The 18772-nt window shown below is 33.1% G+C and overlaps 2 protein-coding genes across 4 annotated transcripts; both read right to left on the reverse strand.

Moving 5' to 3' along the window:
- Positions 1-4287: 4287 nt before the first annotated feature.
- LOC107855954 lies at positions 4288-6770 on the reverse strand. Its single transcript, XM_047408639.1, has one exon. The coding sequence runs from the start codon at positions 5262-5264 to the stop codon at positions 4548-4550; it is 717 nt and encodes a 238-aa protein (XP_047264595.1). The 5' UTR covers positions 5265-6770; the 3' UTR covers positions 4288-4547.
- Positions 6771-6925: 155 nt separating this feature from the next.
- LOC107855966 (cyclic nucleotide-gated ion channel 1) lies at positions 6926-14485 on the reverse strand. Of its 3 annotated transcripts, none has more exons than XM_016700964.2 (8): positions 14119-14485; positions 12971-13120; positions 12005-12557; positions 11413-11625; positions 10803-11086; positions 8729-8840; positions 8094-8330; positions 6926-7892 (listed from the first exon to the last, which is right to left on the reverse strand). In XM_016700964.2, exons 2-8 carry the CDS (start codon positions 12997-12999, stop codon positions 7194-7196), a joined length of 2127 nt encoding a protein of 708 aa, XP_016556450.1. In that variant the 5' UTR covers positions 13000-13120; positions 14119-14485; the 3' UTR covers positions 6926-7193. The 3 variants fall into 3 exon arrangements, with proteins under 3 accessions (XP_016556450.1, XP_016556449.1, XP_016556451.1); XM_016700963.2 differs by having other exon boundaries at positions 12971-13106; positions 14119-14363; XM_016700965.2 differs by having other exon boundaries at positions 12971-13106; positions 14031-14119.
- Positions 14486-18772: the final 4287 nt, after the last annotated feature.

The raw sequence follows: 18772 nt of genomic DNA on the forward strand, positions 1-18772 counted from the left end.
CAGGTAGAATAAAAATTTTTTGCATTGAAAAATACTTTTCTACTTTTAAAAACTCTTTGTGATCATCTTCCGTTGAGTGTGTTCAAAGAATCATAAGGTTTGAGGTAACTCTACATTCTGATTGTGAGCCATTTTATCCTGGGAGGAAAAATTCCACAACCTCGGGTACTTGAGGGATATTAATTCCTTAAGGACACTCTGTGAATTCGAAGGACTTGGTTCTATTTCTTCTTCATCTTATTTCTTTAAATAACATACTTCTTTGATAGTTCTTGAAGAACTTGTGTTGAAGGTGTTAAGAACTTCATAGGTGTTCTTGATATAGTCTTGAACTTGTGTTGAAGTGTGTATGTAAATATACGGATTGTGTACCTGAAAAACAACAATTTGCTAAAGCAAAAAAGTTAGACATGAACATGGGATGTACTACACAGCAACAACCCTGAATAGAGCAATAAAACGAGAACAAATAGATATGAAAATGAAGTCAGGAAAATGTTTTTGTGAAAAATAAAAAAACATGTGTTGGCTGCCACGTTTTGGAAGAACTATAGATGCAACTCCTGGTAGATTGAATATCCACTTGATTTTAAATTAGAAGAAACAATTGAAACAACTAATAGCTTCTTGATATAAAATTAATTAAAGTAACAAAGTATATTGAAACAACAAGTGAATGGAGAGTGCCAATTTCCCCATTTTCCTTCCATTGATCTTGACTATTTATAGAAAAGACAAAGATAGAAAATTCTCTACAAATAATGAAGAGGTGAGTTATGACTTATTTTTGACATATGCAAAAGTAAGCCACATGTCCTTTAGTTTGGACATATGGTATCCAACTTCACAACACTCCCCCTTGGATGCCTATGTAAAGAAAAACTATCTGAACACGCATTTGAGTGTTGCCTTAATAAAAACCTTATCAGGAAAAACCCAGTGGGATAAAAACCTTGGTTAAGGAAAAAAGAGTACAGTGTGTATTCTCACTCTCCCTGATGAAGTCTCCGTTTTCAGTCTTCGCATCCCAATCTTATATACCTTCTTCTCAAAGGTTGAAGGTGGTAAAGATTTGGTGAACAAATCTGCTGGATTGTCGCTGGAACGTATTTGTTGTACATCAATATTGTTATTCTTCTGGAGATCATGTGTGAAGAAGAACTTTGGCGGGATGTGCTTCGTTCTATCTCCCTCTATAAAGTCTTTTTTTAATCAAGGTATGCATGTTGCACTGTCTTCAAATATGAATGTGAAACCTCGATATCGATCTTCAGGCTTCATCTCTCTTTGATGGAATGTATTACTGATCTCATCCATATGCATTCTCTACTTTTCTCATGAATAACTATTATCTCAGCATGAATTGAAGAAGTTGCGACGATAGATTGCTTTGTAGATCGTCATGACATAGCAGTGCCTCCTTATGTAAACACATAGACTGTTTGAGATCTTTCTTTATATGGTTCAGATAAATAACCTGCAACTGTACGACTAACAAGATCTAAACTATCTTTGTTAGTATAAAATAGACTCATATCAATAGGCCATTTTAGACATTGCAATATATGCTTACCTCCATTTCAATGTCTACATGAAAGAGAAGAACTGTACCTGGTTAGCAAATTAACAGAATGGATGATATGAAACCTTACACTGTTAGTAAGATACATAGGTGTTTCAATAGCATTGAGATATAGTACTTCAGGACCAAGAATCTCTTCACCCTCTTTTGGAGGTTGGAATGAATCTTTACTCACTTAAAGTGAGACAATCATTAGAGTATGAATGTGATTTGTCAGTATAAAAGTGTTTCAAGACATTCCCAGTATAGGTAGATTGGTGAATGAAGATCCCGTCTGCTAAATGTTTAATTTGCACACCAAAACAAAACTTTGCCTTTCCAAGATTTGTCATTGCGAATTCTTTCTTTAGATATTCAATTGCCTTTTGGACCTCTTCTAGAGTTCCAATGAGATTTATCCACATAAACAGCGAGTATAACAAACTCTGATGCCATTTTCTTAATAAAAATATAAGGACAAATGACATTATTTATGTAACCCTGATTGATCAAGTATTCACTAAGGCGATTATACCGTATACGCCCTGATTGTTTTAGATCGTTATAATGATCTTTGTAATCTGATTAAATATAATTTCCAAAACTTTGAACTATATGCTTCAGGCATCCTTAATCCTTATGGGATTCTTATCTAAATTTTATTATCAAGTGAACCATTCAATAGTACATACATGACATCTTCTGGTGTCAAAACAGCAGTCCAAATAAATTTTATGCTTACCAAGAAACATATTTCACTTGATAATTATTTCTACGTTAGCATGCTTAAATAAACGTAGAATTCAAATCCTCATAATAATATACAATATTGAGCACTATTGTACTAAAGATATTGTTAACAAGATATTATTTGTATCAGTTCACATTACAAAATAACTTATTGAGATCCCATCACATCATTATTTTCAGGTACCTGAATCTCTTCTGGAGGTTTCATGAAGCATTATGTCGTCGCTCTTCAAGAGCATATTGTCTCTTTATTATGACCATTTGCTCCATTTTCTTTTTAAGGATTATTTTATTTGGAATCAATTGATCTACCATGCTTCATGCATGCTATAGACTCTGTCCTTCAGGGACATATAGTAGGAGAATTTGCAGCTAAATATAAAATCAATTTTGGGTCAACAAATACTTCTGGCATTTGAATTGAATTATTTTTTCAATGAGGATCATACTAACGATAATTTACAACATATTTCTTAGCTGCTTATTATCTTCCCCTTATGTTAGGAAAACTAACATATACTCCAATCTACTTTGGAGAATCCATCTTTGTGAATCATGGTATATCTGTTAATTATATACCGCATATCAAAAAGCTATTAGATGAAAAATATATGGGTCCTGACCCTGAACCAATTGAGAGGGAAAAATGAATCATAATTTATTGGTCTAATGAACACAAGTGCTATTGTATGCAATATATATTTCAGACTAATACTTTTTATCTTTGTTCTCATAAGCAGTGGTTTAGCTATTTATATGAGGCATTCAATGCTAAACCAACTTGAATATAACCAGCATTATCAAGATCAATTGTCTTGACTACATTATCTGAAAATTATGCTCTTGACTCAATTTAATTGAGAAGACAACTTTATGAATGTCAAACTGCAGGTTGATAATAAACGTATATGTGATCATCTTATGGATGCATCACATCAAATGATGGGTGAATGGATCCTTATTCACCTTTTACGTTTTTCAGAATTTAGGGGATTCAGTTCCAACATTAGCTGGTTCAATTAACTTATCATGAGAACAAGTAATAGTTCTTGAAGAATCTTCTAGTTCTTCATTATATGTCTAAAACTCAATATGCTCATCTTCAGGATGACAAAATCATTCACGCAATAAATGAATTTTTTTAAACTAATAAACTTCAAATTTATCATGGCATGAGTTATTTACTAGAGTAAAAGGTGTGCTACTTCGAGAGTAGTTTGCAAAATTTTACTACTGCACAATCTTGTTATTTTGGGAGTAAGTATCAAATTTACTACTTTAGGAGTAAATATCAAATTTACTACTCCAGGAGTAACTTGCAAGGTTCTATTACTTCAGGAGTAGAATTAAGATAAATTTCAGACTTATTACTTCGGCAGTAAATTTCAGAATAATTCTTTCTACTCCTTCTGAATGTGATTTTCACAATTAAGTGCACATTTATATACCTTACTAAATATCACATTCACCTTAGAAAATGGATTTGTAATTATAACATTTATAAAAAATTCTCATTCCTTGAGAATAAAAGATAATTAACAATTTATCAAAAGTGTTCATTCTTCGAGAAAGAAATATAATTATTACAATATGCCTTAAGCATATCAAACGATGATACCTTAAGACTTCTTTCAATATTTTGCTACTTTAAGAGAAAATCGAGGCATACATATAACTGTAGAGAATTTTCTCTATCATATCTTTAATTTCAGATTTACTACTTCAGGAGTAAATTTATGATTTTCTATTTCAGGAGTATTCATATATTCTTCAAGATGAAAACATAAACACTGTAAACATTATAATATTACTAGCACATAACGTATTACATAAACTTTATCAATTTACAAGATTAGTGAGGTACTATTAACAAAAATGTAAACTAATACAACTAAGCAGGAAAGTAAAACAATCAGACTATTTCATATTCATCGTCTACAGGATGATTAACATATTTTTCGGGGATTGTAAAGAAATCTGAGTCATATAAATTCATGGGTTTAACATTATCTTCAGAGATAAAGTTTGCCTCAACGTCATTATCTATTTTCTTAAGGGATGCATGATAGAGCTTCACCAGATGCTTTGGCGTATGACCGATACGCGACCAGTGTCCCTTTGCTCCACATCGACAACATCTATTTTAAGTGTTCGTCCTTGGCACTGCTTTAGGAGCTTCACCCTTCTTTTTGTACTGCTGGTGCTGAGGGTCATTGTTTATTGCAAGGCGATCACCCTAATTAAAATATCTACCTCTTCCACGATCATGACCACGACTACGACCACGACCATGATCATGACTATGATTGGGGTCAGGTCTTCTTTCACACCTGGTTTGGTGAAAATGTGCAGCATTCACTTCAGGTGATGGAGCAGTACCAGGAGGTCGACTTTCATAATTTCTCATTAAAAGCTCATTATGTTGTTCAGCAACAAGAAGATGAGCAATCAATTTAGAATAGTTTTTAAATTTCATTTCTCGATATTGCTGCTGCAGGAGCATACTCAAGGCGGAAAAAGTAGAGAATATTTTCTCTAACATGTCGTGATCAGTTATATTTTCTCCGCATAAATTCAACTGCGATTTAATTTTGAATATCTCAGAATTATAATCATTCATATTTTTAAAGTCCTGTAACCTCAAATGAGTCCACTCATAATGTATCTGTGGAAGGACGACCATCTTCAGGTGGTCGTATCTTTCTTTTAAATTATTCCACAATATAAGTGGATCCTTAATTGTGAGGTATTCCATTTTCAGACCTTCGTCATGATGATGATGGAGAAATATCATGGCCTTAGCCCTGTCTTGATTTGATGCCTGATTTTCATTTTTGATGGTGTCTGCCATACCCATCGCATCTAAATGTATTTCAGCATCCAGTGCCCAAGACATGTAAGTTTTGCCCGATATATCTAGGACAACAAATTCGCGTTTGGATATATTTGACATTATTTTAAAAAAAAATCTTACCTTTATTACCGATATTTGCTCAGAATAGTAGAGACTCGTGCTGATAACGTGATATAAAATTAATTAAAGTAATAAAGTATATTGAAATAACAAGTGAATGGAGAGTGCCAATTTCCCCTTTTTCCTTTCATTGATCTTTACTATTTATAGCAAAGACAGAGATAGAAAATTCTCCACAAATAATGAAGAGGTGAGTTATGACTTGTTTTTCACATATGTAAAAGTAAGCCACATGTCCTTTAGTTTGGACATATGGCATCCAACTTCACAACACTTCTCAGCTTATTAAAATGAAGTATTAAATTTCTGTAACTGTAAATTCTCGTTGTTAGTGGTTGGGTTGTAATCGTTTCAATTCCAGCAGTTCTTAATCCCTTTTCTCCTTTTCTGTACATATGTGGTTTGAGGACGAAGAAGAAGCAGAACATAAGATTAGCTTTTGACCACAAAATTCATTTCGTTTTTGTGGATAATGCAAAGCACATCCTTTTGAGGAGTTTTTTGTGACCGCTTATTGTTTATGAAGGAAGAAAAACTCCCCAAACCTGAGTGACACAGCTTCTTCTATGGAACAACTGCTTTGAGCGACTCTTGCAAGTTTAGGCCGATCAGCGATAGTTGTAACTTGTAAGTATGATCTGAAGCTGTTAAGCGGCCTAGATATGGTGCAACTAAAGAGGAATTTATCAGGTAAAGATCCCTTTTCTCTGTATTTCAGAATTGAAAATAGTTTATATTTCTCATTGAAATTCTGCTATGGCTAGCCTCAAGTGATCTTAGAGGTTGTAAGTAATTTACTTCAAGATTATCCTCAAGAGAAACAAGACGTTTTGTTTCTAACCATACATTGTGCCAATGAGCTGTGTTGAAGGGGCCAAAATTCAACAGAATCTGGATCTTCTGTGTTTTGGTAACAAAAGCTGGTCGCAGCACCAAAGTTCCTTGCCTGAGTTTGTTTGAAGATACATTACTTTGTTTACGCCATATGGTGTTATTGTAGTTTAAGTATTGTAACTATCTGGTTCTCTGCTGTTTGTTCCCTCCTAAAAATAAAGTTGGGTCATTTACTCAAAAGTTCTCTATTTTAGCTTATTTAATGGACCTTTTCTCTTATTTCTACTTCTATCAAACAATCCACGTGCAACTTCAGCTCATTCCTCTCATTCACCTTTTAACCTCCAAAAACTAAATGTGTAAAATTAAATTGATCACCTTTTAACCTCCAAAAACTAAATGTGTAAAATTAAATTGATAGGAAAATGAAAATCAACCAAACTTATACCATAAAAGCTACACCAGAATATAAATTTGTGTCCTAATTGTAAGGAGATACGCCATAGCAGAAGAAAACTAAATATGTAAAATAAAAGCAAAATCGTCGTACCCAACTTTCACAAAACCATCAATTTTGCTATTTGGATGAAATTGAGTACAAACGTATCTGCCGAAATCTGTGGATATACAACTGCAATCAACAAGTCGTCGGCAAAAAGTGACACAGCGTAGCTAAATACGAAATGCCGAAAATGCCCCTCCCCGATGAAGTAATGCATGTTGACGAGGAGGAACCTGCTTAATCCCTTAACTCCCTCTTATATAATAAGGGGATATAATATAATATATATAAGCAATATCACTGCTTCATTGCGACCATTTTCTTATGTATATAAATAGTATTTTGAAAACAAACAAATAATAGTAGTTATAATAGGAATGAGATGTGACATTACTACAAATCGAAGAAGCCTCATCATTTCTCCTTTGTACAAAATGATGTTTTCTTGCCAATATGGATTGAGGATTGAAAATACAGAATATTGCTACAAACAAGCTACAAACTAATATACAGGAAAAACATGTAATCAATCATGTACAAGAAGGCCAAGCATTACAAAATACTAAATACAGTTACTTATCTTCAGCAGTAAAATCTGGTTCAGCTGGTTTCTGAAGCAAAATGGGTGATATCCTGTCAGCCATCCTTGCTTTCTTTGCAGTATTGCGCCGCAAAGCACGAAGTGCATTAGCAGCAAATCTCGATGCATAGATAGTAGCACCCAAACTTGGCGAGCTACCACCTCCCCTTGCTAATGCATCTTGCAATCTGTTTTCTTCTTCGCAAAGAGATTCTTCTAGCTTCTTCCTACAATGTCGACGCCATGCTGCTTGTATGAAGCAAGCTGCCCAGGTTCTCCACTGCTGCGAGTAAAACCTAAAAGTATGGCGGAGTTGCTTGCTGTGAAGTCTACGGAATTGAGAGGCTACGAATTTCAAATCATCGGCCACTAGAGCAAATGCTTCAACTTCTGAGAGTGCTTGAACAGTTCGTGTTGAGATTGGGAGGTTATTTGATGGATGAGGATCCAGAGCCCAAGTAAGAAGCTCTTCTCCACAAAAATCACCAGCTTTTAGATAATCAGAGTTAAAAAAGCCTGTCCTCCCTCCATTAGTGGTTACAGTCAATAGTTTTCCCCGCATTATAAAAAGCATCTCATCAACCGGATCACCTTCACGCACAATGAAGCTGTTCTCTGTGTAAAGGACAGGCCTGAGTCGGTCACATAGTGCATCCAGGAGTTGGTCATCCATTTTTTCAAACATTGGAACCTTCAAAAATTCATATTTAGTCAAGATCGAATGCTAATTAGTACAAGTAAATTTAACCATAATTTAAAAAAAAAAAAACTCTTAACCTAGCTACTCTAAAGAAAACCTTACTACTGTAGAAAGTCATCAGGTGATGATCACGTACATAGAAGAAAAAAGTTAACATTATATTGAGCTGTAAAGCAGGAATAAATAACGTACCCTCATGAGCAAAGCCAAACAAAGATGACGCTTTATATCTCTTCTGAGGTCTTTAGGCAGGTTGAGGATCAAATTCTCTTCATCAACACCCCTAGTTTCCTGCCACTTGTATTGCTCATAGCGCCTGATCCGCTCTCGGAGGTGCTCAGGGAGTAAGCGGTGAGACATCCACTGCTCTGCATCTCGTCTTTTCACCCTCATCTCTTCTAGTCTTACTGTTGTGGACTGCAGATATGTCTGTCATACAACAAGTACTTCAGTTAATTAGAGTGCAGTGTAATCTGATAATTAATTATGACCACCGAGTAAAAAACAAATCGTATCAGCTAGCCTATATCCGAGGCTGAAAAACTTTACCATCCCGTATCTATTAGATGCAACTGACTTCACAATAATGCTGTTAACAAAAAGACATTTCTAGGCTGGATAGGCATGACCCACAATCTAAGTTGTTTTAACCACATAAGGAACATCAAAAATAATCATACATATATAAGGGATATAATGAGAACTTTAGAAAAATCATTTCGCTGTTATAAGACAAATCTGGAAAACAAACATTTTTAGTGTGTACTTTATATGACAATTTGTAAATTGCCTGAACTTTAACACAGAACTGAATGCTACAAATCTACCTGCATATTTCCAATGAGAAACGAAAATAGCACCAAGCCGGCGATGGAAATGAAAACTGCAAAGCAAATTTCCCAGACATAGGTACTTGTTTCGAGATTTTGACCGAGGGAACTGCAAAACAAAGTATCAGTTAGAATGAAAGCATAATAAATTTAACTGAAAATGAACAGTACACAATGGGAGCTCCACAGAGATAATATTCTAGTCATGAAAAGTAAAGGGAGGGATAAAAAGCTAACCTCTTAGAAGGGCTTAGAAAGGTTGACATATAAACAAGGCTGAACGTAAGAGAGGCTAATATGAAACTAAGAAAGACAAGGCTGTTGTTTATTAATAAATCTCCAACTTAAGTGCCAATTTCTTTAGGATTGAATCTAGTCTTTAAAGATTCTTTTAACCTCATTGCACTCGAAAGAGAGATGTTTTTACCACTGAAAAGGGTTAATATACCTCTTGTACTGTTAGAAATAGCTTAAATATACTCTCGTTATACTTTCGGTCCAAATATACCCCTCTTATATTTTGACACAAATTTGGCCTTAATTTTGATGGAGGGACACATGACAAGCTCAGAATCAAATAATTCACCCCCCAATTTTTAATATCCGATTCCTTTAGAAACCCACTTGTTTAACCCAACCCATTCTCTTTTCTTTTGATCTTCTTCTTCTCTTAAGACCCAAATCTGAGTTCTTTCTAATGATTTCGCTGAGAAAAATGGAGTTCGCTGGAATTCATCTTCTCCTTCCGCAGCTCTGTTGTAGAATCCCTAAGTACTAACACGTAATAGCAATAAAGTATGATTATGTAACTAAGTACTAACACATAATTTTTTGAGAATGAAAATACTTATCTACTAATACATAATTAGGTAGCTGCTGCTGCTTCTTTTTTTTTTAAATCTAGGCGTTTGAAATTGGTAATTTATCATATATAAATATTGGTCATTGTGGGAGTCACGCTTTAGAACTTGATGGCCTGTTTGGCAGAACATGTCGCTGCCGATTTTGTGTTTGGAGATTCATTGGTTGAGGTGGGTGAAAATTATTATATTGCTTCTCTTTCAAAAGCAAATTTCTACCCAAAAGAAATTGATTTTCGGGGTCCAACACGATGATGAAAAATAAAAGAAAATGGGTCGGGTTGGATTACACAGGTGGGTTTCTAAGAGAATCGGATACTTAAAATTGAGGGTAGGTTATTTGATTCTGAGCTTGATATGGGGCCCTCTGTCAAAATTAAGATCAAATTTTTGTCAAAGTATAATAAGGGGTATATTTGGACCGAAAATATAACGAAAGGGATATAGTTAGTCTGAAAGTATAATAAGATGCATATTCAAACTATTTCTAATAGTAAATGGGTATATTTGCCCCTTTCCCATTTTACTAAGTTTTCCCTCCAAATTAGGATATCAAAGATGTTATATAATAATAACAATAACAACAAAATAACCAGTGTAGTCCCACAAAGTTATGCCTGGGGAGGGTAGAGAGGGTAGAGAGGCTATTTTACGATAGTCCCTCGGCTCAAGGAAAAACAATCCAAAGCAGACCCGAGAAAAGAAAAAATACCAAAAAAAAGAAAAAAAAAAATAACAAGTGAAAGCATAACAAAGCATTCTGAACAGTAACAACAACAAAGATACTATAAAATAAATTATCCTAAAACACAATTTTTCTAGGTCATTCTTTATGGACATGCAGAGATATCTTTGCACATAAAACCATGCTTTTGCATTACTAGCGGTATCAGCAGAATAGGCTTGTTTGACCAAGTATTCATCTCCTTAACCCCCACCCATCAAGGCATGTCAATATTCGAGACAAATATAAAATCTTTTAAACAGAGATAATCCCAACTAAGTACTGTGCTCAAGCCACAGAAACAACAAATAAGCCACAAGCTATCCCAAAAGGAGTTTGTTACTCTTCCTACCACAGTTTCCAATATATGGCTGGTGAACAGCAGCATAATACATACAAATATGGTTAGACAGCGCATAGGAGCAAAAGTATCAACAGCAAACACACAGTTGAATATGCAAAACTCAAGTACATAGAACTAGCATACCTCAAGTTCTGCAAACCCCACCAGAAACAATAAAAGAACTTCTGTGGAAAATCCATTGATTCCACTACACCAGACTGGAGGGCGTCAAGGAATATCCCAAAATCAAATAGTGTCGTATTTGGTGTCTCTATAGGACATGAACTATTTAGCAATGTTTTGAATCCTGTATGATCATCATCACAGTACAATGAAGAGTGATGACAAGCAGATATATTTCCACATGCTCGTTGCCAACAAGTAGATTCACGTTCAATAGAAAACAGGTACCAAAAGGCTCCAAGTACCTACAAAAGCAGATTACAGCTCATTACTGGCAAAGTGATTCAGCAATAATAACACACCAAGTATAAGACAATGACTTAAACTTGCTATTATTACTAAATATCTGTAGATGATATGTCTGAATGCCAGGGAAAACTTATGATGAGTGCAATTCCACTAACTTTATTCCTATAACACCATTTGGTACCAAAAATAAAATCAATTCCTAAAATAACACCTATAAATATAGTCACCCCAAAAGTAATTATCAAACACATCAAGTTTAACTAGCAGAGTGCATATACTGTCAGCCTTTCAGAACTTAAAATCAAGCTTATCACAAACTTACATGACTGGCAAGCATATAAAGGAGGAGATTAAACGCAGCTCCAGCCCATGCTGTTTCAGTAAGTATGCCAGAAGTTCTAGTGACTTCCTTATATAAAGGATATACTCGAAGGAGCCTTGGAATATATTGGAAGAAGACGACAAATTTCAGCAAATTCTTCGTATTCAAAGATTTAGCACCCCGCAACTTAGGAATTACAATTAAAATTGCAACCTGAAAAAAAGAAAAGAAAAAGGACATGCGTTTAAACAATAAATGTAGGGTTTGTCTTTGCATAAGTAATGAGCTGCATGATTATAGTTATCAAACTAGTTACTGTCAGAGTACAATCTCTTTCACAGGTCTAGCTTAACAACATACAACAAACTTAACATCACGAAGTGTATGACAACACAAAAGTTCACAAAATCATCTAACGCCAAAATAGGCTCCATATCATGGGAATCTACCTCCTCAGTGACAGATGGAATGATCATTTGTTCGAAGCACCTAAACCCTCGACACGGTTGACCAATCACGTGTCATTTCAGTAAAATAAGAACATTCTTTAAATCAAGACTGAAATAACATTTCAAAGAGAAGTCGCTCTAACCTGTGGTAAAGGAAGAACAGCAAGAATATCAATTAAGAAGTAGGAGGACAAGTATCTCTTTGCTATTTCCCACGGATCTTCAACCAAAACGCCTCTTCCAAAAACACGTGATGAAGGGGCGATGAAACCAGTACGAAATTGAAGCACAATATGGAAAAGGTAAAAGATATCAGTGATGGAACGCAAAACGCTAGCTGTAACCTCCATTTTTCTATCCAAATGCAGGCATTTGTTGTTATTGTCAATCACTGGAATGTAGAAGAACAAAGGATCCAAGGAAATGGCAATTACACAGGATAATACAAATATTTTGTTCCACTTCTGAAGAAACGGTCCTTGAGGATCAAGCATCTTTTTTTCCGATCCCAAACTTTTTGCCAGAAGGCAACTTAAACAAGAATTTAAGGCATGTATTATGCTTTTGATCCTTCCAGAACCACTTTCCAGGGCTTTGTGAAATTCATTAGAGAAGACTCCAAATTTGCCCCTGTGTGCTCCATCTTTATATGGAAAATTCCCCTCTGAGCTTTTCTCTGAGTTCCAATCCTGAAACCTGCATGGAAATCAATTGGAGTGAAGAAACGCAATTAAAGTCAGACAACTCAGAAAATTGATCCATGATTAATAAAACTTCGTTACACTAAATAACAATGGAATTGATAATTCGCATCAAGTAGGTTAAAGCTTACGTTACAAGGTTAGATTGACAAAAATAAAGTTATCCCACATAAAAGCAGAATACGTGAAGAATACCCAGCTTCTCTCTTTCCTTAAAATTCCATAATTAGTTTACTACTTCCCATTCTCTCTAATCTCTTCACTCACTCAATTTTCTCTTCTATGTCAAATGCTTACGTTAAGACAAGTGAAACTAGTTCAATATGCTTCCTAAACAAAAACATCCTGTGGGTAGCATATAAAATAAGTGAACAAATAAAAGGGTTTACCGGGTTCACAGAAACTGACCTCACAAATTTATCTTGCCGGTGATTCATAACTTAAATCAACGCATCAATTATTCCAAGAGGCAGTAAACTTCCAAAATCCTTTGAGGGACAACAGGTTTCTTCATAAAAACTGCCTCGAGTAACGCATCCAGGACCTACATAGCATTCCCTGAAAATTTTATTACACAAGTTTATAGGATAATATGTTGACACTCCCATATTATAACAGTAAAACCAGAAACCCCATGATATATTTCCTTTAATGATTCATGATCGAAATACTTTTGAGTGTTGTTACATGCAAGACGCTTTGCCACAAAAATCATAAAATTTAGAATTAGGAACGGATTGCTTAGTCAGTTATAACATTATCTTGTCATCAGAGAGGAGGAAGCCAAATAATCCAATAGAAAATGTTAACACATAACATAGCCATAGAAAAATAACAGGAGCCTAAGGGTGCGTTCAGCATGGAGGAAACTGCTTTCTGATTTCTCATGTTAGGTTAGTCAAAGTTTTCGAAAAACATTTTCACTAGAAAAAAAAGTTCCTTAAAATGCAGCAGAAGCTTTTAGAACAATATTGTTTTGCTTATACACCGGACACAAGATCTCAATTGTGGGATTTCACTAGGTATATCGTTATTGTTGTTGTATACACCAAACCCGAGAAAATAAATAAGAAATCCACTTATTTTCTTAAGCAAACATTTTCCTTCGTACCGAACACACCCTAAAATCACACTCAAGTTCAAAGACATTGAATGACCCCAACTCCCAACAAAGTCAACTAATCTAATTGAAGACATCTACATCCAAATGTAACCAAAAAAAAAAAAAAACTTCCACCAAAATAATCCACAACATTAATAAATACCTTAATCAGATACACAATAACCTTATACATCAAACATAAAGCAGTTCAGTTTCTTCACTTGTCAAAGTCAGTAATACTAAAAAGTTAAAATCACAAATTTTTGAATCATTACTACAAACTGCACTCCACAAAATCAAGGAAAATAAAGTCAAAATTGAACTCTAACACGTAACAACAACAAATCAGTACAAACAAATACTAACCAATTTGACCATGAAAAAAAAAACACTAATTTTTCCAAATGAACTTTAGCAACAACAAATTAGTATTCGAATTGAAATAGATACATACCAAATCATCAAGTGTATAATACAGCAAGAAAACAACTACTACGAAGACGAAGATGATTAATGGAGGGAAGGAAGGTTCTCGGAGACTTCGTCTTTAGGGCTGATTTTTTAATTTATTTATTATATATATATATATTTTTTTTGTAAAAGATATTATAAACCAACTTGTCTTTTTAACGGAAAAAAACGAAGGTGATGGGGTCAATGGGTGAGTCCACGCAAGTATTTGAACCGGTGTCTTGGGTTTTTCCGGTTCTTTGCCATAACGGTACTTGTTTTATAAACTAACGGCGACGGCGCGCTTGTTTTTTTTTTTTTTTTCTTGTTCTTGTTTGTGTTTGGTTTTGTGGTTTACGATATTCGAATTAATTTCATCTCTTTCTTTAAGCAAACTACTATAATTATTATGACAATCAAGAGGAGTCTTTATTTGCGGTGCTTAGCCTACAAAAAATGATATTTAGTGTATGAGGATTATGGCTTTTTATACAAATATACTAAGTTATCTTAATTTATTATTTTCGTGACTTCGATATAAATTTATATTTTTGCATTGTAATATTTCATAAGTTATTTTTAAAGAATCTATGTTCCACTAGACATAAGTTTAAACAAATATTGAAAATACTATAATATCGTATGGTGAAAATTTCACGTACAATTCTGTAACAGTAATAGAGATTGATAGGGATCATTAACATATGACTCTTAGTCTATTCATTTCTGCCTTTTGAAAGAATCTAGAATCTCAATTAGCAGATTCATTAGAAACCTCCTGGCTTTCGTATTTTGGCAGGTCTATGAGATCCTTTCGTATTACTATTAGTAGCGCATGGGTAAAGACAAAATTAAAGATTAGTATTTCATTTGAAAGTTAAAACTAAAGACCAATTCAATTGAAGCGCAAAGTATGTAATTTTTATAAATAATTGACATCTATATTCTTGCTTTAAGACAAATTTATAGGTACCAAATATTATGACACACCCTAAAACAGATTTATCCATTTTTAATGTAACATAAAACTCATGGCCTAACTAGTTGGGCCGTTTTATGTGTGCGTCTCTAAAAAGTCCACTGAACTCTTTTGTGTTTATTTACGGGAATGTACCACTTTTTGCAGACCTTTACCGTTGTTTGGCCCTAAAATGTCATTTAACCATTTATTGACCAACAAAAAGTTATAGATAATACATAAAATTCAAATAATTAGGGAAAATGGGATTCTTTTCAGTTACATGATTGGAATTGGCTGAAACTATATAAACAATACAATATACAAATTTGAGAATGATTGAAGCTGAATTGAAATGATTTGGTGTCAAAATGTATAGTTGAAATTGGATGAAATTTTTTGCGATACGTATAATATACATGTATTTTGAAGGCGTTTTACATAGAGAATCCCCTTAACTTGCCAGCAAATTCTATTTAGATACTGAAACTATTGCTTGTTCCAATTGAACTTCTGACTTCCTGAAGACATGGTAAGGTATTCCTATTAGATACATTCAATTCGAATCTTATTGCAGTCACTCTAAATGAGTTTTAACTCGTCTTCCTCACTTTCCGAGCAACCAAAACAATATTCAAATTCAATATAAGGATCCAATCTTTTTGCAATCAAATTGTCAGGGATTCACCACTTTTTTCAAGCCTTTACTGTATACAATATATTAGCCATAAAAAGTATCATTTAACTGCTTTTAGCTAATAAAAAAGTTATCAATAATATATAACATTAAATAAATTTGAGAAAGGTTGGAGGAGAATGAACTACTTGGAGTCAAAATTCGTAACTGAGATTGAATTTCTATGTGACACATGTATCTTAAATGTGTGGATATACACAAAAATATAAAAGGGTATATACAAGGGATACACATCTCATCTTCTTTTTTGTTCATCTTTTAGTTTAAATTTGGTTCAAATTTCAACTTCAACCATATAAAATCCTCTGCCAAATCGCCCCAAAATTAAGATTCAAATTCTTTAAGATGTACCTAATATATTTTAACAATACCTTATAAAATATAGTTCAATTTCGAAAATTCAAATTCTGAAACTCAAACTTAAGGGAACTTCAATATAGTGTAGTCTTCACTTTCTAAGCAACCAAAACAGTGTTTAAAGACCTTTTTAACCCAAAAATTAAGGATAAGAACAATGAGGTCCAATAGGTGGAAGGAAGACAAATTAAATAGGTAATTGAAAATGCAATTCATCTCGTAATTTGTAATCATGAGATGAAATTAATATTTGAACATGCAATTTCAATTCATGATTTGAGATCATGAGATAAAATTCTAAATTCTCCAAAAATCTTGATTTGAGAATTTTATATCATGATTTCACCTTTTCAAATACAAAAATTGATGCATAACTTTGTATTTAGTAAAAAAAAATCCACTATTTTATACCTTCATAACATTTATTTTAGGTGTAAACAATTAATTAGTAGTTCGTATTATTGCTCTTGATATTGACCAACAAGTAACTCAAAGTAACAATGTTAGTTCGTTGTCTCGATCATCTGATTAGAAATGCATGCTTAATGTGAGGAGTTTGTTCGTACTATGTGGAAAAATTATATTAAAGAGTAGTACATTATAATTCATTTCAATTTTACTTTTTATTGAACTAAAGTTCGATAATTATTGTATATTTTTTTAGAACAGATTTGTGACAATGCATTATACTTTATTGTAAACTTTTGCTTATTTAATAAGATTATCTAAGAGTTCAAATTTTTTTAGTAGTTTCACAACTTGTGAAGATTTTATGTCCATGAAAGCTCTAAGAATATTTCAGCCATATTAGCAGAATAAGTGCTTAACAATTTCTTTCTTATCATTTGCACTATCTGTTTATAGTTAAATTCAATGCTTATTTTTAAACTTCTAACTATTTTTTTAATTTTTTTTTTTTACAAAAAAGTTACAACAACACATTAGGCTTTTTGACGATTGATACTTATCAACGACTTGTGGTACTTGAAACAGGTTCTTGCTTTGTTTTTTCCTTATGTCAAGAGTTTTCTGAGGGGAAAAGATCAGAAATAGCAAAGTTGGTTCTTTAGCTAAGACAATCGCAATAACAAATTGCTAATTACTCAAAATGACACTTGTATTTATATTTGAGAAAGTTTTTCCTGACAAAATACATATGCGGAATATCCTAACAACTTGAGTTTAAAAGGAAAAAGAATATTAGTTCCTTTAAATCATGTTCAATTGAAGATTTTATTTTCAAATAGAAAGTTTTTTTTTTAAATGAGTTTCAAAATAATTCAAAACTTAAGATTTTTCTTCCTGATTTTCTCTCTTTCTCTCTCTTTTATCTCTGACATCTCTTTGTATTTTATATTTTCTTCACTTTTTTTTTTGTATTTTTGCATCTCTCACCCTCTTTGTATTTTTTTTTTATATTTTGTATTCTATATATTTTTTTGTATCTAACAATACACTTTATATAAATTATTTATATTTGTATGTTAAATTTATTATTTATATTTGTATTAAACGAGTATTATTTGTATCTGTATGATTAAACACTGCTTTCATTTTTTGAAATACTTACACACACACACATATGTTTATGCATTTATTTGTTATGAAATACATATACAACTGAAAAATCAGGCCTTATTCAAATCGAAATACATAACTTTATTTATGACCTCAAATGCCTATACAACACATAGATTCTTTTAAACACTGTCATCATTCTTTGAAATACATATACAAATTTATTTATTTATTTTTGAAATATGTGTACAATCAAAGGCGGACTCACATGAAGCCGTGAGAGTGTACGTGCACTCGATAACTTTAAGAAAATTATATATATATATATATATATGTATATGTATATATATATATTTATATGTATAGATACCCTAATAAAGTGGTAATATATTAAATTGTGCACCTTCAATATCAAAGCTTGTCTGGGCGCTGGTTTAGAACGCGAATGAGAGGTCCTTTGGTCAATGACATTACGAGTTCGATACTTGATAGGGGTGTCTTTGTTTTCCTTTATAAATTCTTTAGATATTTAATTGTTTGCCACCTCATCTAGTCCCACGCCCCCACTCTTATTTTATAATAAGTTTAATATGTATTTTTATTTTTTAAATTAATAAATCCATGGCAATTCCCTAATCTCCGAGCCTAAACTGCAAAATATATCAGATTCCCCTCAATTTCCTAAAATATTTTAATTTCTCCAAAGTCTCTCCAAGATAAGAAAGAAAAATGTGAGAACACGCAGACGCATCAGTCATCATCAACTGTCGACGGCTACGCAAAATTACATCATTTCGACAGACGGCAACACAGGTTAGACTCTTCCTTTACCTTTATTACATATTATTTTTGTTTTGCTATAAAAAGAGAGGTGTAATTCTTCAATTGATAATGTCATACTTATTTGTTTTGTCTTATGAAATAAGGGGTGTGATTCCCCCATTGTATATCATATTTTTTTAAATTTTACGAGGAGGGGTGTGATTTTCCTATTAAAATTATTTGTATTTACTTAATTTTTTTAGGGGTGTGATTCCTCCATTAATATCATATCATTTTTGTTGTTTTACGAAAGAAGAGGTATGATTCCCCTATTGAGACTATGACTTTTTTTTTGGTTTGGTAAAG

Source organism: Capsicum annuum, chromosome 3 (assembly GCF_002878395.1).
Source record: "Capsicum annuum cultivar UCD-10X-F1 chromosome 3, UCD10Xv1.1, whole genome shotgun sequence".
Lineage (NCBI taxonomy): Eukaryota > Viridiplantae > Streptophyta > Magnoliopsida > Solanales > Solanaceae > Capsicum > Capsicum annuum.

Coding starts and splice junctions, on each gene's coding strand:
- LOC107855954 (XM_047408639.1), bottom strand. CDS start 5,264: ATGTCAAATATATCCAAACGCGAATTTGTTGTCCTAGATATATCGGGC.
- LOC107855966 (XM_016700964.2), bottom strand. CDS start 12,999: ATGAATCACCGGCAAGATAAATTTGTGAG. Junction 11,087..11,412: donor TTTATATGCTTGCCAGTCAT/GTAAGTTTGTGA, acceptor CTGCTTTTGTAG/GTACTTGGAGCCTTTTGGTA. Junction 8,841..10,802: donor TGGGGTTTGCAGAACTTGAG/GTATGCTAGTTC, acceptor TTTGTTTTGCAG/TTCCCTCGGTCAAAATCTCG.